The 12,391-nt window shown below is 37.3% G+C and overlaps 1 protein-coding gene across 1 annotated transcript in view; it reads left to right on the top strand.

The window, feature by feature from the left end:
* Positions 1-11,995, top strand: part of LOC126234303 (solute carrier family 35 member G1-like) — a 272,461-nt gene extending 260,466 nt beyond the window's left edge. The window contains exons 6-7 of the mRNA XM_049942993.1: positions 2,542-2,757; positions 8,700-11,995. Of these exons, the coding sequence (XP_049798950.1) occupies positions 2,542-2,757; positions 8,700-9,179 (696 nt within the window). The 3' untranslated portion in view covers positions 9,180-11,995. The remainder of the gene's footprint in view (positions 1-2,541; positions 2,758-8,699) is intronic.
* Positions 11,996-12,391: the final 396 nt, after the last annotated feature.

The following is a 12,391-nucleotide window of genomic DNA, read 5'->3' as shown; positions in this document are numbered from 1 at the left end:
CAGAACACACAGTGGTCCAGAACATTATTTGTGGCTTTATTCCAGTTACAGGCCACAATCATATACAGGGTGCATAAAATAAAGCTGGCCCAGAAAATATTTTAAATAAGAGTGACATGGCATTGACCCTTATTAATGACCATTGCAGAAGATGCATGAAATGGCCACAAATGATGCTGATGCAGTGATGTGTTTGATTCCTGAAACTGTTAAACATGCATAGCAGTTGTGCCTGAAGGATATCAGCAATAGTGTCTTCAGTGTTCTGCTGCAGTTCTTCCAGTGTGTGGTGATTACTTGATTACAGAGAGATCAGGTGATCAAGGCAGATAGGAGATTGGACTGTCCACTCCTCACCTCATGCACTCAAGACAAAGTTGTCAAGCTGGTGTGTCTTGTTGCTCCATCTTGCCAGAAATATCCATAGAGTCATCATTACTCTGTGAGCTGATTCACATATGGACCAAACAGTTTCTGGACATATTAGTCAGTATTTATGATATGGACATCAGTCATTTCAGATCAAACACTAACCTTGGGATTATACATTGGCTCTTCAAAGTACTGACGAGGATTTTCTGATGCATATTTTGTGAGTTCACATAGCCTGACATGCTGAGTGACGCCTCCTCTGAAGAAATGAAAAAATAAAGGATCCAAAAGTCCTGATTCCACTTCACTCAGAAATCACTGGCAGAACTTAATATCTGAAAGTTTGTCCAGATGCTCCAACTCAAGCACAACAGTAAATCTTAACAGCTACAAATGCAAGTCCTTTTCGATAAGTGTCAATTCCATGTCAGTCTTATAAATATTTTCTGGGTCAGTTTTATTTCACCTACCCTGTGCAACAAGTAATTACTTTCAGTCTATAATGACCATCTTCGAGGCCTGAGTACTGACACTTTTCTAACAATAAATCCCATAGTCAAATCTTGTAGAAAGACATCTCACAAAATCTCAGAAATTCTTGTCATATGTAAAGACTGTCAGTGTCCCCAAAGTTAGTACCCAGACACTCATGTATGACATGTGAACTGAAAGCAAAAGTAGCAAAACAGAACTATGGAGCTCTATTTTCAAATTTTACTTTACAAAGAAATTTTTGGGATTACTGTTTCTGTTTCACTCTTGCACTGCTGCAAAGATGAAGAACATAGATAATAACGTCAGAGGCAATTGAAGAACAGCTGAAATCAGTAAAACTGATCAAAGCTCCAGGGACTGTTGGAATCCCTATCAGATTCTGTACTGAAGTTGTGGCTGAGTTAGGCTCCATTTTAACCATGGATGCTTCAAGCAAGAAACGGCCCAGTAGCTGGAAAAAAGCAAGAGCAATCCCAGGCTTCTTTGGGATAATCCAGTTTTCCACTATGCAGTACTATCTGAAAAATCTACAAATATTCAGCCAGGTTTTGGTAAGTTTTATGTACTGCCAAGATTAACAGTCCACTTTATATGTGCAGAAATATGAAACTGTGAACTTCACCCAATGAAAAACTATTAGATTCTCTGAGTACAGTATCAATGAACCATAACTGGAACCAGTCAACTCACACAAATACTTTGGTGTAGGATTATGAAAGGGAATGATCACATAGGCCCATTTGCAGATAAAGTACGTGGTGGATTTCAGTTTGTCAATATACTAAAAAAAAAAAAAAAATAGTAATTACACTACAAGGGAGAAAGCTTAAATACATTTGGGTGGCTTATTCCTGAATATTTCTGAAATGTGTGGGACCTGTACCAAATGAGTCTCTCAGTATATGTTGAACAAAGAAACCCAGTGAGTATGGTCACAAGGTAATTTGACCCATGGGAGGGCACCAAAATTGTGCTGAAAAACCAGGAAACCTAAACTGGCAGGCATTTGAAAACAGGCTATAATTAGAATTGGGTTTATCTTATTTTTTGGAACCAATTAGAAGAATTTTCTTTCTTGCCTTTTCTTTCCTTTAGTCAAGTTATACAATCATTTTTGTCATTTCCTTAACATAAATAGTCATCATATGACCAAAAACGGCTTTATATTTTATTTTTAGGGTCTGCTGTAACATTTCATGTGTGGGTATCTAAGATGGTTTCTATCATTAGAATTTTACCTCCACTTCTTACAGATTAATGACTACTAGTTCAAAAGTAAATTTTCTCTTCACTCCTTTCTCCTTGAAGAGAGTAACATTGTTTCTATAACTTTTTGATTTGTAATTAGAATTAAGGTAATAGTAGGAACATTCATTCTATTACATAATGTTTTGCATTAGAGAGAAAGCAAAGCCAGTACTAACTGAATTTTGAACTGGTGCTGAAATGATGACATTATTAAGTAGTAAGCTTCTCCCTAGTGTTCTGCAAAATATTATTTATTTGTTCACAAATCAACTTTTAGCTTCTTAGGCATCCATCAGGTAACAATGGGCTGAGAAGCTGAAAAAAAAAACCTTTCTCATAAAGCCAATACAGAACAAAAATCTTCAGCACTTGTTCTGAAATTAAAGTAATAGATCAATGTTGTGATCTTCTGCCTTTCTGTTACAGGGATTTGTTGGTGGAATGACTCTTGTTCTGCTGTTCTTCTCCTTCCGAAGACTGCCTTTAGGAGATGCAACAACAATTATCTTCAGCTCACCTGTTTTAGTCATGGTACTGTCCTTCATTTTTCTGAGGGAGCCATGTGGATTCTTCCGTACTTTCATAGTTTTTCTGCTTGTTACTGGTGTTGTGCTGATAGCAAAACCACCATTCATTTTCAAGGTAATGTGACATATTCATCTATTCTGTATATCATTTTCCATACCTCAAATTTGTAAATGCTGCAATTCCAAAAATTATATGCCTGTTACCTTATGTATGAAGAAATTGATATTATTGATATTATTAATTATTGGTTCATGACTTACCATTCATGTAACAGAACGTCTCAGTGTTGATATGAGGTGTCTAGAATCAGAACTCCTCAAGTCACAAAAGGCATATTTTTCAATGTGAATGAAAAATCTTTAGAGGCAAAACAATGATGACCACAAACAGTTTTCTTCAATAGTTACATCCCTAATGGTTTAATGTTTAAGTTCTATTGTTTTGTGAAATTTGTTTCATAATGAACTCATTTCTTTGTTAATTTAAGTTTTTCCTTGGAAATTTTTATTCCAATTTTGATAATTTTACTTTTCTTTTTATAAAACAGTACTCTTTTTAATTTCCAAAATCTGTTCAAAAAATTCTGGAACTTTGTCCACGAAATTTTTCTACACTACTTTTTATTTATTGCACATGGTCTCCTTTGAAATACTCTCCTCTACAATTGATACACCAGTCCCAACACTGTTCCCCATTCTAGAAGCTGTCTTGCTATACCTCTTGCTGCATCATGAGAAGTGCCATCTAAAAATTTTCTTTTATCTCATCTATCATTGCAAATCTCTGTCCTCTCAGTGGGGTTTTCAACTTTGGGCATGGGCCAGATCTGGAGAGTATGGTGGATGAAGCAGCACAATGATTTTGTTTTTTGTGTGATAGCCATGCCCTAACAGGGATAAATGTGCATGTGCGTTATTGTGATGCAAGAGCCATGAAATGCCTCACCACCTTTCACGCTGCTTCCTTTTTTCTTGCAGGTGTTGCAACACATAACAATAGTATCATCTATTAACAGTTTGTCCATATGACATGAGTTTGTGATGAACTAGTACTTCAAAATCAAAGAAAACTGTCAGTATGGCTTTAACATTTGACCTGAACTGATGAAATTTTTTAGGTCTTGGAGAACATTTCCTGATCCATTGTGAAGACTGAACCTTGGTCTAAACATCATAACTGTAGAACCACATCTCATCACTAGTTATGATTCTCTTAAGGAACATCTTGATCTCATTTGTGCAATTCAAAAGCTCTTCATAGATTGCAAGGTGAAGGTCTTTCTGGTCTTGACTCTTAAGCCGTGGGATGAACTCAGGAACAACAAGATGCATTCCAAGGATTTCATGACATGATCCAACTGAAATGTTACATTCTCCTGCAATCTCTTGGACAATTGGTCTTCGATTGGCATGCACAGTTTTGTTGATATTTCTGACATGAACGTTGTCAGTAGATATTGAAGGGCATCCTGAATAAAGGTCATCCTTAGCTTCTGTCTGGCCATTTTTAAACTATGTGAACTATTCATTACACCAAATATGGCTTGAGCACTCTTCACCTTATGCTTCCTGAACATTTGATGTGACTCTGTGAAGGTTTTGTTGGGTCTCACACAAAATTTAATGCAGATGCATTGCTGCTCTGCCATCATGAAATTTGCAAACTGTATGACACCATGTTCTCCTCAATACAGCACTGAACAATAACAAACAGACATACAACAATGAAATTTTTTCAAGCTTTCGCAACCCAAGGTTGCTTCATCAGGAAAGAGGGAAGGAGAGGGAAAGACGAAAGGATGTGGGTTTTAAGGGAGTGGGTAAGAAGTCATTCCAATCCCGGGAGCGGAAAGACTTACCTCAGTGGGAAAAAAGGACAGGTATACACTCGCACACACATACATATCCATCCGCACACATGCAGACATAGGCAGACATATGTAAATGATGCAACACAACTCACACACACACATGACCACTGTCTTTGACTGCCAACATCAAAATCTTGACAGTCCTTTTGTTATGCCTATCAGGGATTCATATATAGTGAGTAGCAACTATCATTTTTGTAATACTGTCATTAATCCATACTGGATTTTTCTTTGATTGCTTATTATGTTTTCAGATATGTTGCACACTGATAAGCTTGGCCCTATGGAATGAAAAATGAATCTAATTGAAACAAAATAATTTATTTGTTCTCTGCATATAATATGTAAATACAATAAAAGTAACATTTAACAAATTTGCACATATGTATGATGTGTGCCCAACAAGTATTTATTTACAGTAGTTTGCAGAACCATGCCATCTCTTATCTTCCTATGCAAAGTTGAAATACTCTTTACATTTATATTCAGAATTTATTTCAATCATAAGCTCTGATGTAATCAGTCTCCTGCTGTTTCTCTGAACACTCCACTCATTTTCAATAAAATTTTTCTGGGTTTGTGACCACTGAAACAAGGTGAGCACATCCGTGGGTTGCCAGTACAGTAATGACAGAGAAGCAAGTAAACATTTCCTCTACCATGACCCCTCTAAATGTGAAGGATATGTCATTCTTTCTCCACAGCTTTCATTTCCTTGAACTAAAACATCTTGTTTCTGTAGAAGCATGAACTGAAAAAAGAAAAAAAAAAAAAAAAGAAAAAAAAAGAAAAAAAAATTCGAGATCTATCTGTCAGGCAACTTGAATTGTCTATAGTACTTTGTGTGATTTATATTTACAAAAATTGTCACTGATGAAATATTGTGAGAAATAGGCATTCAATAAGGGAGCTGGGGTATTAAGAAAACATTGCTATAATATGAGAGATCCTGGGAAATACAGGAGAGCTGATCACCCTACTCTCACCTCTCCATAATAAATTTCTTGCCCAATGAGCATATGAATTTTTATACATGCTGTTCTATCATCAGATCAGCGACCATTTACCAGTACTGTATCCTTGCCCCACTCCCTCCTCTTCTGCCTTAAACCAGCCAATTCCTGCCAGTTTTATGGTGTGCTGCATGCTGCTAGCACTCACCTGCAGCAGTGCGAACTCTCTGTGGTACCGCAGCTACCGCATACCATATCTGTTGCTCTCTCTCTCTCTCTCTCTCTCTCTCTCTCTCTCACACACACACACACACACACACACACTCTCTTTCTATCCTTTCTAGCTTTTGCTCCCTTCAGCTCCCTTCTTTCTCTCTCCCTTGTACTTTTGCTCCTTCCATTCACTGCTCACTTTGGTCCCCTTCTTTCTCAACCATCTTTCCTACACAATCTGAAATTCCATTTATAGTACCAAGACATTGTGTATGTTTGTGGCAAAGGAGATAGCTTTATCTATTACAATGTTTGAACATTCATCAGATATATACTGTAAGTGCTGAGATTCATTTTCTGCCATTTTTAACACAATAAAAATTTACAAAAAGTTTGGTTGGTTGGTTTGGGGGGATTAAAGGGACCAGACTGCGACGGTCATCGGTCCCTTTTTCCAAAAAAATTAAAAGCGCCCAAAGAGAATAAAAATGAACAGGGAAGACGTCAGACGACACGGGACAAGAAAGACTCTGACAGAGATCAGACAAAACGAAATAAAAGCACACGGTGGTTGGCCAACCACAGTAACAAAAAAAAGGAAAAGCCAACCACCGAGAACACATTAAAAACCGAGTTTAAAACCGTAGGCCAAAAGCCAGAACCAACACAAAACAATAAAATAAAACACAAACACTCATATTAAATGATAAAAACCCCCTGCCCAAATAAAACGTAAAACTAAGTCAGCCATAGCCGAGTCATCTGTTAAAAGGGCAGGGAGCGTGTCAAGCAGTGCGAACGACTGCCTGAGCACAGCTAAAAGTGGACAGTCCAATAAAATGTGGACCGCCATCAAAATGGAGCCGCAGCGACATAAAGGTGGGTCCTCTCGTCGCAATAAGTGGCCGTGCGTCATCCACGTGTGCCCAATGCGCAGCCGGCAGAGGACAACAGACTCCTTGCGAGAGACCCGCAAGGAGGAGCGCCACACACCGGTAGCCCCCTTGATGGCCCGAAGTTTGTTGCGTGAAGGCAGGGCGCACCATTCAGTGTCCCAAAGGTCCAGAATTTTGCGGCGTAGGAACGCTCGCAAATCTGTCTCCGGGAGGCCAACGTCCATAGATGGTGCCCTAGTCGCCTCTTTCGACAGCCGGTCAACATTCTCGTTGCCGGGGATCCCAACATGGCCTGGGGTCCACACGAAGACTGCAGAGCGGCCGCAACGCGCAAGAGTATGCAGGGACTCATGGATAACCATCACCAGACGGGAACGAGGAAAACACTGGTCGAGAGCTCGTAAACTGCTCAGGGAATCGCTACAGATAACGAAGGACTCACCTGAGCAGGAGCGGATATACTCTAGGGCTCGAAAGATGGCAACCAGCTCAGCAGTGTAAACGCTGCAGCCAGCCGGCAAGGAACGTTGTTCGGAATGGTCCCCTAGAGTGAGCGCATAACCGATTCGACCAGCAACCATCGAGCCGTCGGTGTAAACAATGCCAGAGCCCTGATACGTGGCCAGGATGGAATAAAAGCGGCGGCGGAAGGCCTCTGGAGGGACTGAGTCCTTCGAGCCCTGTGCCAAGTCTAGCCGAAGGCAAGGGCGAGGAACGCACCATGGGGGTGTACGCAGAGGTGCCCGGAAAGGAGGTGGAACAGGGACAAGCCCAAGCCCGGAGAGAAGCTCCTTGACGCGTACGGCGATCGGACAACCCGACCGGGGCCGACGTTCTGGCAGATGGACAACTGACTGCGGGAACAGGATACAAAAAAAAAGTGTGACAGACATTAAGATGTGCAATTTGTATACAAAAATTGAAATGTACTGTACTCATATAGTTTAGTAGAAGGGGGAGGGGGGGTGGGGGGGGTGCAATGACAGTGGCCAATAATACTTTTGGGAACTATTGCAAAACCATCAATTGTTCAATGAACTTTACTGAGTTTGGGTTCACAGCTGTGACATATTGTTGAAATTAGTTGATACCAATTGCAGCTACCATTTTCTTTTATTTTTAGTGCTGCTGTACAATTTCATTCTCAGATCATTTTCAAGTACCTGTATAAAAATTCAGCAACAGAACATAACGCCAAACTACTATCTGCATGTAACATGTGTAGGCACTTAAAATCATTTTCAGCAGTGGCATACTCACATTAACCACTGCACAGTCAAAAAAACTTTCAAGTAGGGTGCGGAAATAAATTTCTGGCATGCACCCATATTAACAGTGTTAGTACCACTGGTTTTACAGCTACTACGACATTTGCACTTACAGGCACAATGACTATGGATGCCATATAGATGTACATGTGCAGATACTAGTACACCACAATGTGCCATTACTGAATTTTGGTATAAATACTTGAAAATGGTATAAGACTAAAATTGTACAATACTGGAACAAATAAAGGGAGAAGACAGATTGTTTAAAAGAATCAGTCACATTCTTATTCCCCACAGACGGTCCATACGTAATTGTTACAGATGACAGAAATACATAAGTTTTTTTCATTATGAACATATATGTAGAACATATAGCTACATAACATCTTCTTGATATTGTTATCAGTTGACTCCTTATTGTCAGACATGCCAAGTAGGCTGTATCATCTAGTAAAGAAACTACAAATACATGCCAGCAATGTAAACATGGCAACCTTGGAAGTGCTGCAAATAAGAAATTACATGGAAATAATCTGGAAAACTTAAAGAAACAGAGTAAAATATACAACAAAATGCATGATGAATAGGTGAAATCTGAAGTGAAAAACAAAATTGCATGTTGTTGTCATGAAAGATAACTATTATTATTTTAAAAACTGTAATATTACCCAGTGCATATGAATTCCATGTTTAACATACAGTATAATGGACGTTACATCAAAAATTGATAATGCTTTATTTTTCTCAGTATAGAAATGTTATCTACATAAATACGTATTTTATGTATAAATTTTTGTAACACGTTATACTCTGAGTGTAAACTAATAAAACTTTTTTTCTTTTCGACTTTCAGAGTGGGCCAGATGTCTACGATGTAATTGGCTACACATGTGCAATTTTTGCAACTATCTTTACAGCACTGAATATTGTGGTAATGCGTAAATGCAAAGATGTTCACTTCTCAGTTGTGGTGCTGCAGTTATCAATATGGTCACTTGTCATGTCAGCAGGAACGTTGCTGACACTGGGGCACCGCCATGACATTGGTGCATTAATCCACAGGACATGGTATGAATGGCTCTTGGCAGTGGCAGTGAGTGTTCTGGGACTCACTGGGCAAGTCCTTGTGGCAAAAGCTCTGAACTTGGAGGGTGCAGGAAAAGTATCTGTTACCCGTTCTCTTGACATTGTCTTGGCATTTATCCTCCAGGTTTTTGCCTTTGGTGATTATCCTGACTGGGAGAGTATTTTGGGTGCTTTGATGGTGCTAGTTTGTGTTGTTGGGATAGGTCTGGAGGAACATGTATACTACATTGCTGGCATACTGCCATAATGAAGACAATGGCTCTGCTTGTATTTTGACATTACTATGTACTGCCATCAAGACTGTCAATGGAATCATGCAGAAATACTTGCTCATACATATATATATATATCCAAAGTATTAATGAGAATAAGGCAGCCTCACCTGAAATGACAACATGTTTTAGCAATTACAGAGATAAAATTTGAAATGATTTTCATATAAATAAACGAATCAGCCCATGTTGTGTTGTAATAAACTATCATCATTGAACAGCTCATTGTAATGGACAAAACTGTTAGCATAAATAATGTTCTGCTAATTTTGGCCAAGCAGAGACCACTATAACTACCAAGCCCTTAAAGCGCACATGTCTAAACATTATAGAATTTATATACCACAATAATGAACAAATAAATTGATGTTCTACTTCTTTAGTTATTATTCTCTGTGGCTCACACAAATTCAGACTAAAAATTTTATGTTTGTTAATGAACAATGTTCTTCTCAAAAATAGGCTTGTAATATACCATACGAAGTGATCATACCCATCCACAACATGGTGTATGCTAATGTGATATAAATGCAATTCCACTGTTAATGGTGTTAAGAATGTTTCAGACATTTTAGTAATCAATAAAATGCTCTGTAACATATTGAAATGCTCTGGCAGCTTGCATTGGTGAGAAAAATGCAATTGAATAATGTTAAAATGATCTAGCTTCTTTTTTTCCCCCTTGAGCCATTGGAACAATAAAAATTGAGTTCAACTTATTCCGATTACAGAATCTATGATAAGCTTGTTGAAAGTCAAATCAACAAAATCCCTCATCACAATAAATAAATAAAATGAAAGTTATTTATAATTGCCATTTTTCCATTCTAAGAAAGTTTTGGTTATTTCAATGACTACAATACACAATAAACAATGTACAGAGGAAATATAATGATGCCATGGTCTCATATTATTAAAACAATTACTTATTATTGTTCAGCTCTTAAACTGTTGCCATTAGTTTTACAGGTAATAGGTAAGAGTATTTTAGGTGTCCATTTTTTAAACTTGAGAGCAGATGAGTTGTATGCCTTGCCAATTCGACCTCTCTTTCTTTCATTTATGTAGTGCAGGATATGAAGCTTGATTCTGAATGAAAACAGTGTTAATAGCTGTTTGTAATCTGCATGAGTATAAACTGAAAGTCAAAGAGACAGTAAGGACTGAGAAGGTAAAGAATCACTGCCATTAAATGTCTTTCTTCTAATGTACCTGATATCTGAACAAAGAACTGTGAAATGTTTTTGATATGATTGAAGTATGGTAGAGATATTGGAACCATATATGACTCTAAAGTACTTTGAACATACTGTTTCAAACATTTTTCATGTTTTACTCAAGCAGATTTCAGTGCTGTGAATTCTTTAACTGCTTAACTTCACATTTAATTGTGTATGTAGCAGTTTTTTCAAGACATTGACCCTAAACTACTTTCTTGCTAATCAAACATGGACATAAGTAGTGAGTTTTAAAATCATACATGCCAGAAATGACTACAAAACAAAACTATACTTCTATTTAGGCTTGTAAAAGTATCTAGCTTTCAATTTCAAATTGGGAATGATTGTATAGCTTTTTTTTACGTGACACAAACATCAACCTAGTGATGAGAAACCCAGGATGGCCAATAAATACCTATATGAGTGTGAATCACTGCTCACCAAGTAGAGAAGGCATTGAGTGGCAGAATGGCACATGCAAAAGACAAATTAATAAATGAACGTCTAAAGACTTTTTTACACACACACAGAGCTCCTTCCATCACACACACACACACACACACACACACACACACACACACACACACACACACACACACACATATATATATATAGCTCCTTCCATCAGTCATCCTTCTTGCATTGCATTCTGACTGAACCAGTAGCATTCATGAATTGTGTATGTGTCTTTGAGCTTTGTGTGCATTTTTAAACATCATAATAACAAACTTTGTATGATAGTTCAGCATTTAATCAGCCTTTTCTGTGTTCCTCTTTATTGCTAAATGCCTCCTCTATTCAATTAGTTGTCATATACCCTCATGCAGATGTTCATTAAGAATATATATGCACTTTTGCCACAACGAACTTTTTATTGACAACTATCCATGAACATAAAGGCCAAGCCATGATATTTTATGGCCTCTTTCATGTATTTGTAAATATATAAAATCAATTAGACAGAACCACAACGGGTACATCACAACAGAATAGATTATACCCATATAATATTCCATAGCCTGATGCCATAGAAATGTTGCCAGAAAAATAAGTTTAATGCTTAAAAGCATACATAATTTGTAAATCTTTGTGTTTTGTACTTACTGTGTTTCTCTGACTGATGGAAAAGATTACAGAATAGATTATATGTGTAAGTTTATAAGTAGATTTTATATTTAAGAAAAGATTTTTATTTTTCAAATATTTATGTGTACTGATAGAGCAGCAACAAGAATAGAGAGCATTCCTCCATAAGAATTCTTGCAGCATACTTGCAGGCTTTAAGAGATTTGAAGTTACAACATAAAAATATTTTTATTCATATGACTTACTCATAATGAAATACCAGAAACTTATGTTGATCTATATATGAATATTAAAAGAAAGATGTTTACAGGAAGATTGATACTGAAATTTATATGTAAATGATTTTCATGTTCAATGGAAATATATTTTGAGGCACAACTCAAAGTCTCTTAAATTGTAAAACCTTAATGTTTGTGGTTTTGTTGAATAACTCTTCTGTATGTGCAAGTATAAGTTTATATAATAAAGAAAAAATTATGTTTTTACATTTTTTTCAGTTAATGAAAACTGTGTGTGTGCGTGTGTGTCTGTCTGTCTGTCTGTCTGTGTGTTCTTCATTCCTTAGAATCTCATGCAATAGAAGTAGGCAACAGAAATGACATTGGTTTATGAGGCTAAAATAGGAATTCTGGATGGAAAAATGTGTAAAAAGTGGTTGTTAGATATTTCAAATCCATAATTGCCAGTGAAGAAAATAAAAGAATATCTAGTGTTAACTGTATCCTACAGAAGGGAGCAAATGCCTTGTAACACAGACATCTGAACATACATGAAAAGGAGAACATACATGAAAAGGTGAACATTTTCATACATGTGAAGTTTGTGAAAATAAAAGAGTAGCCTATCTGTAGTCCACAACATTAAAACATAACAACATAGTG

The sequence above is a fragment of the Schistocerca nitens genome, chromosome 1 (assembly GCF_023898315.1).
Source record: "Schistocerca nitens isolate TAMUIC-IGC-003100 chromosome 1, iqSchNite1.1, whole genome shotgun sequence".
NCBI lineage: Eukaryota > Metazoa > Arthropoda > Insecta > Orthoptera > Acrididae > Schistocerca > Schistocerca nitens.
Note: the sequence above shows the minus strand (reverse complement) of the source record. Positions and strands in the feature narration are given on the sequence as shown.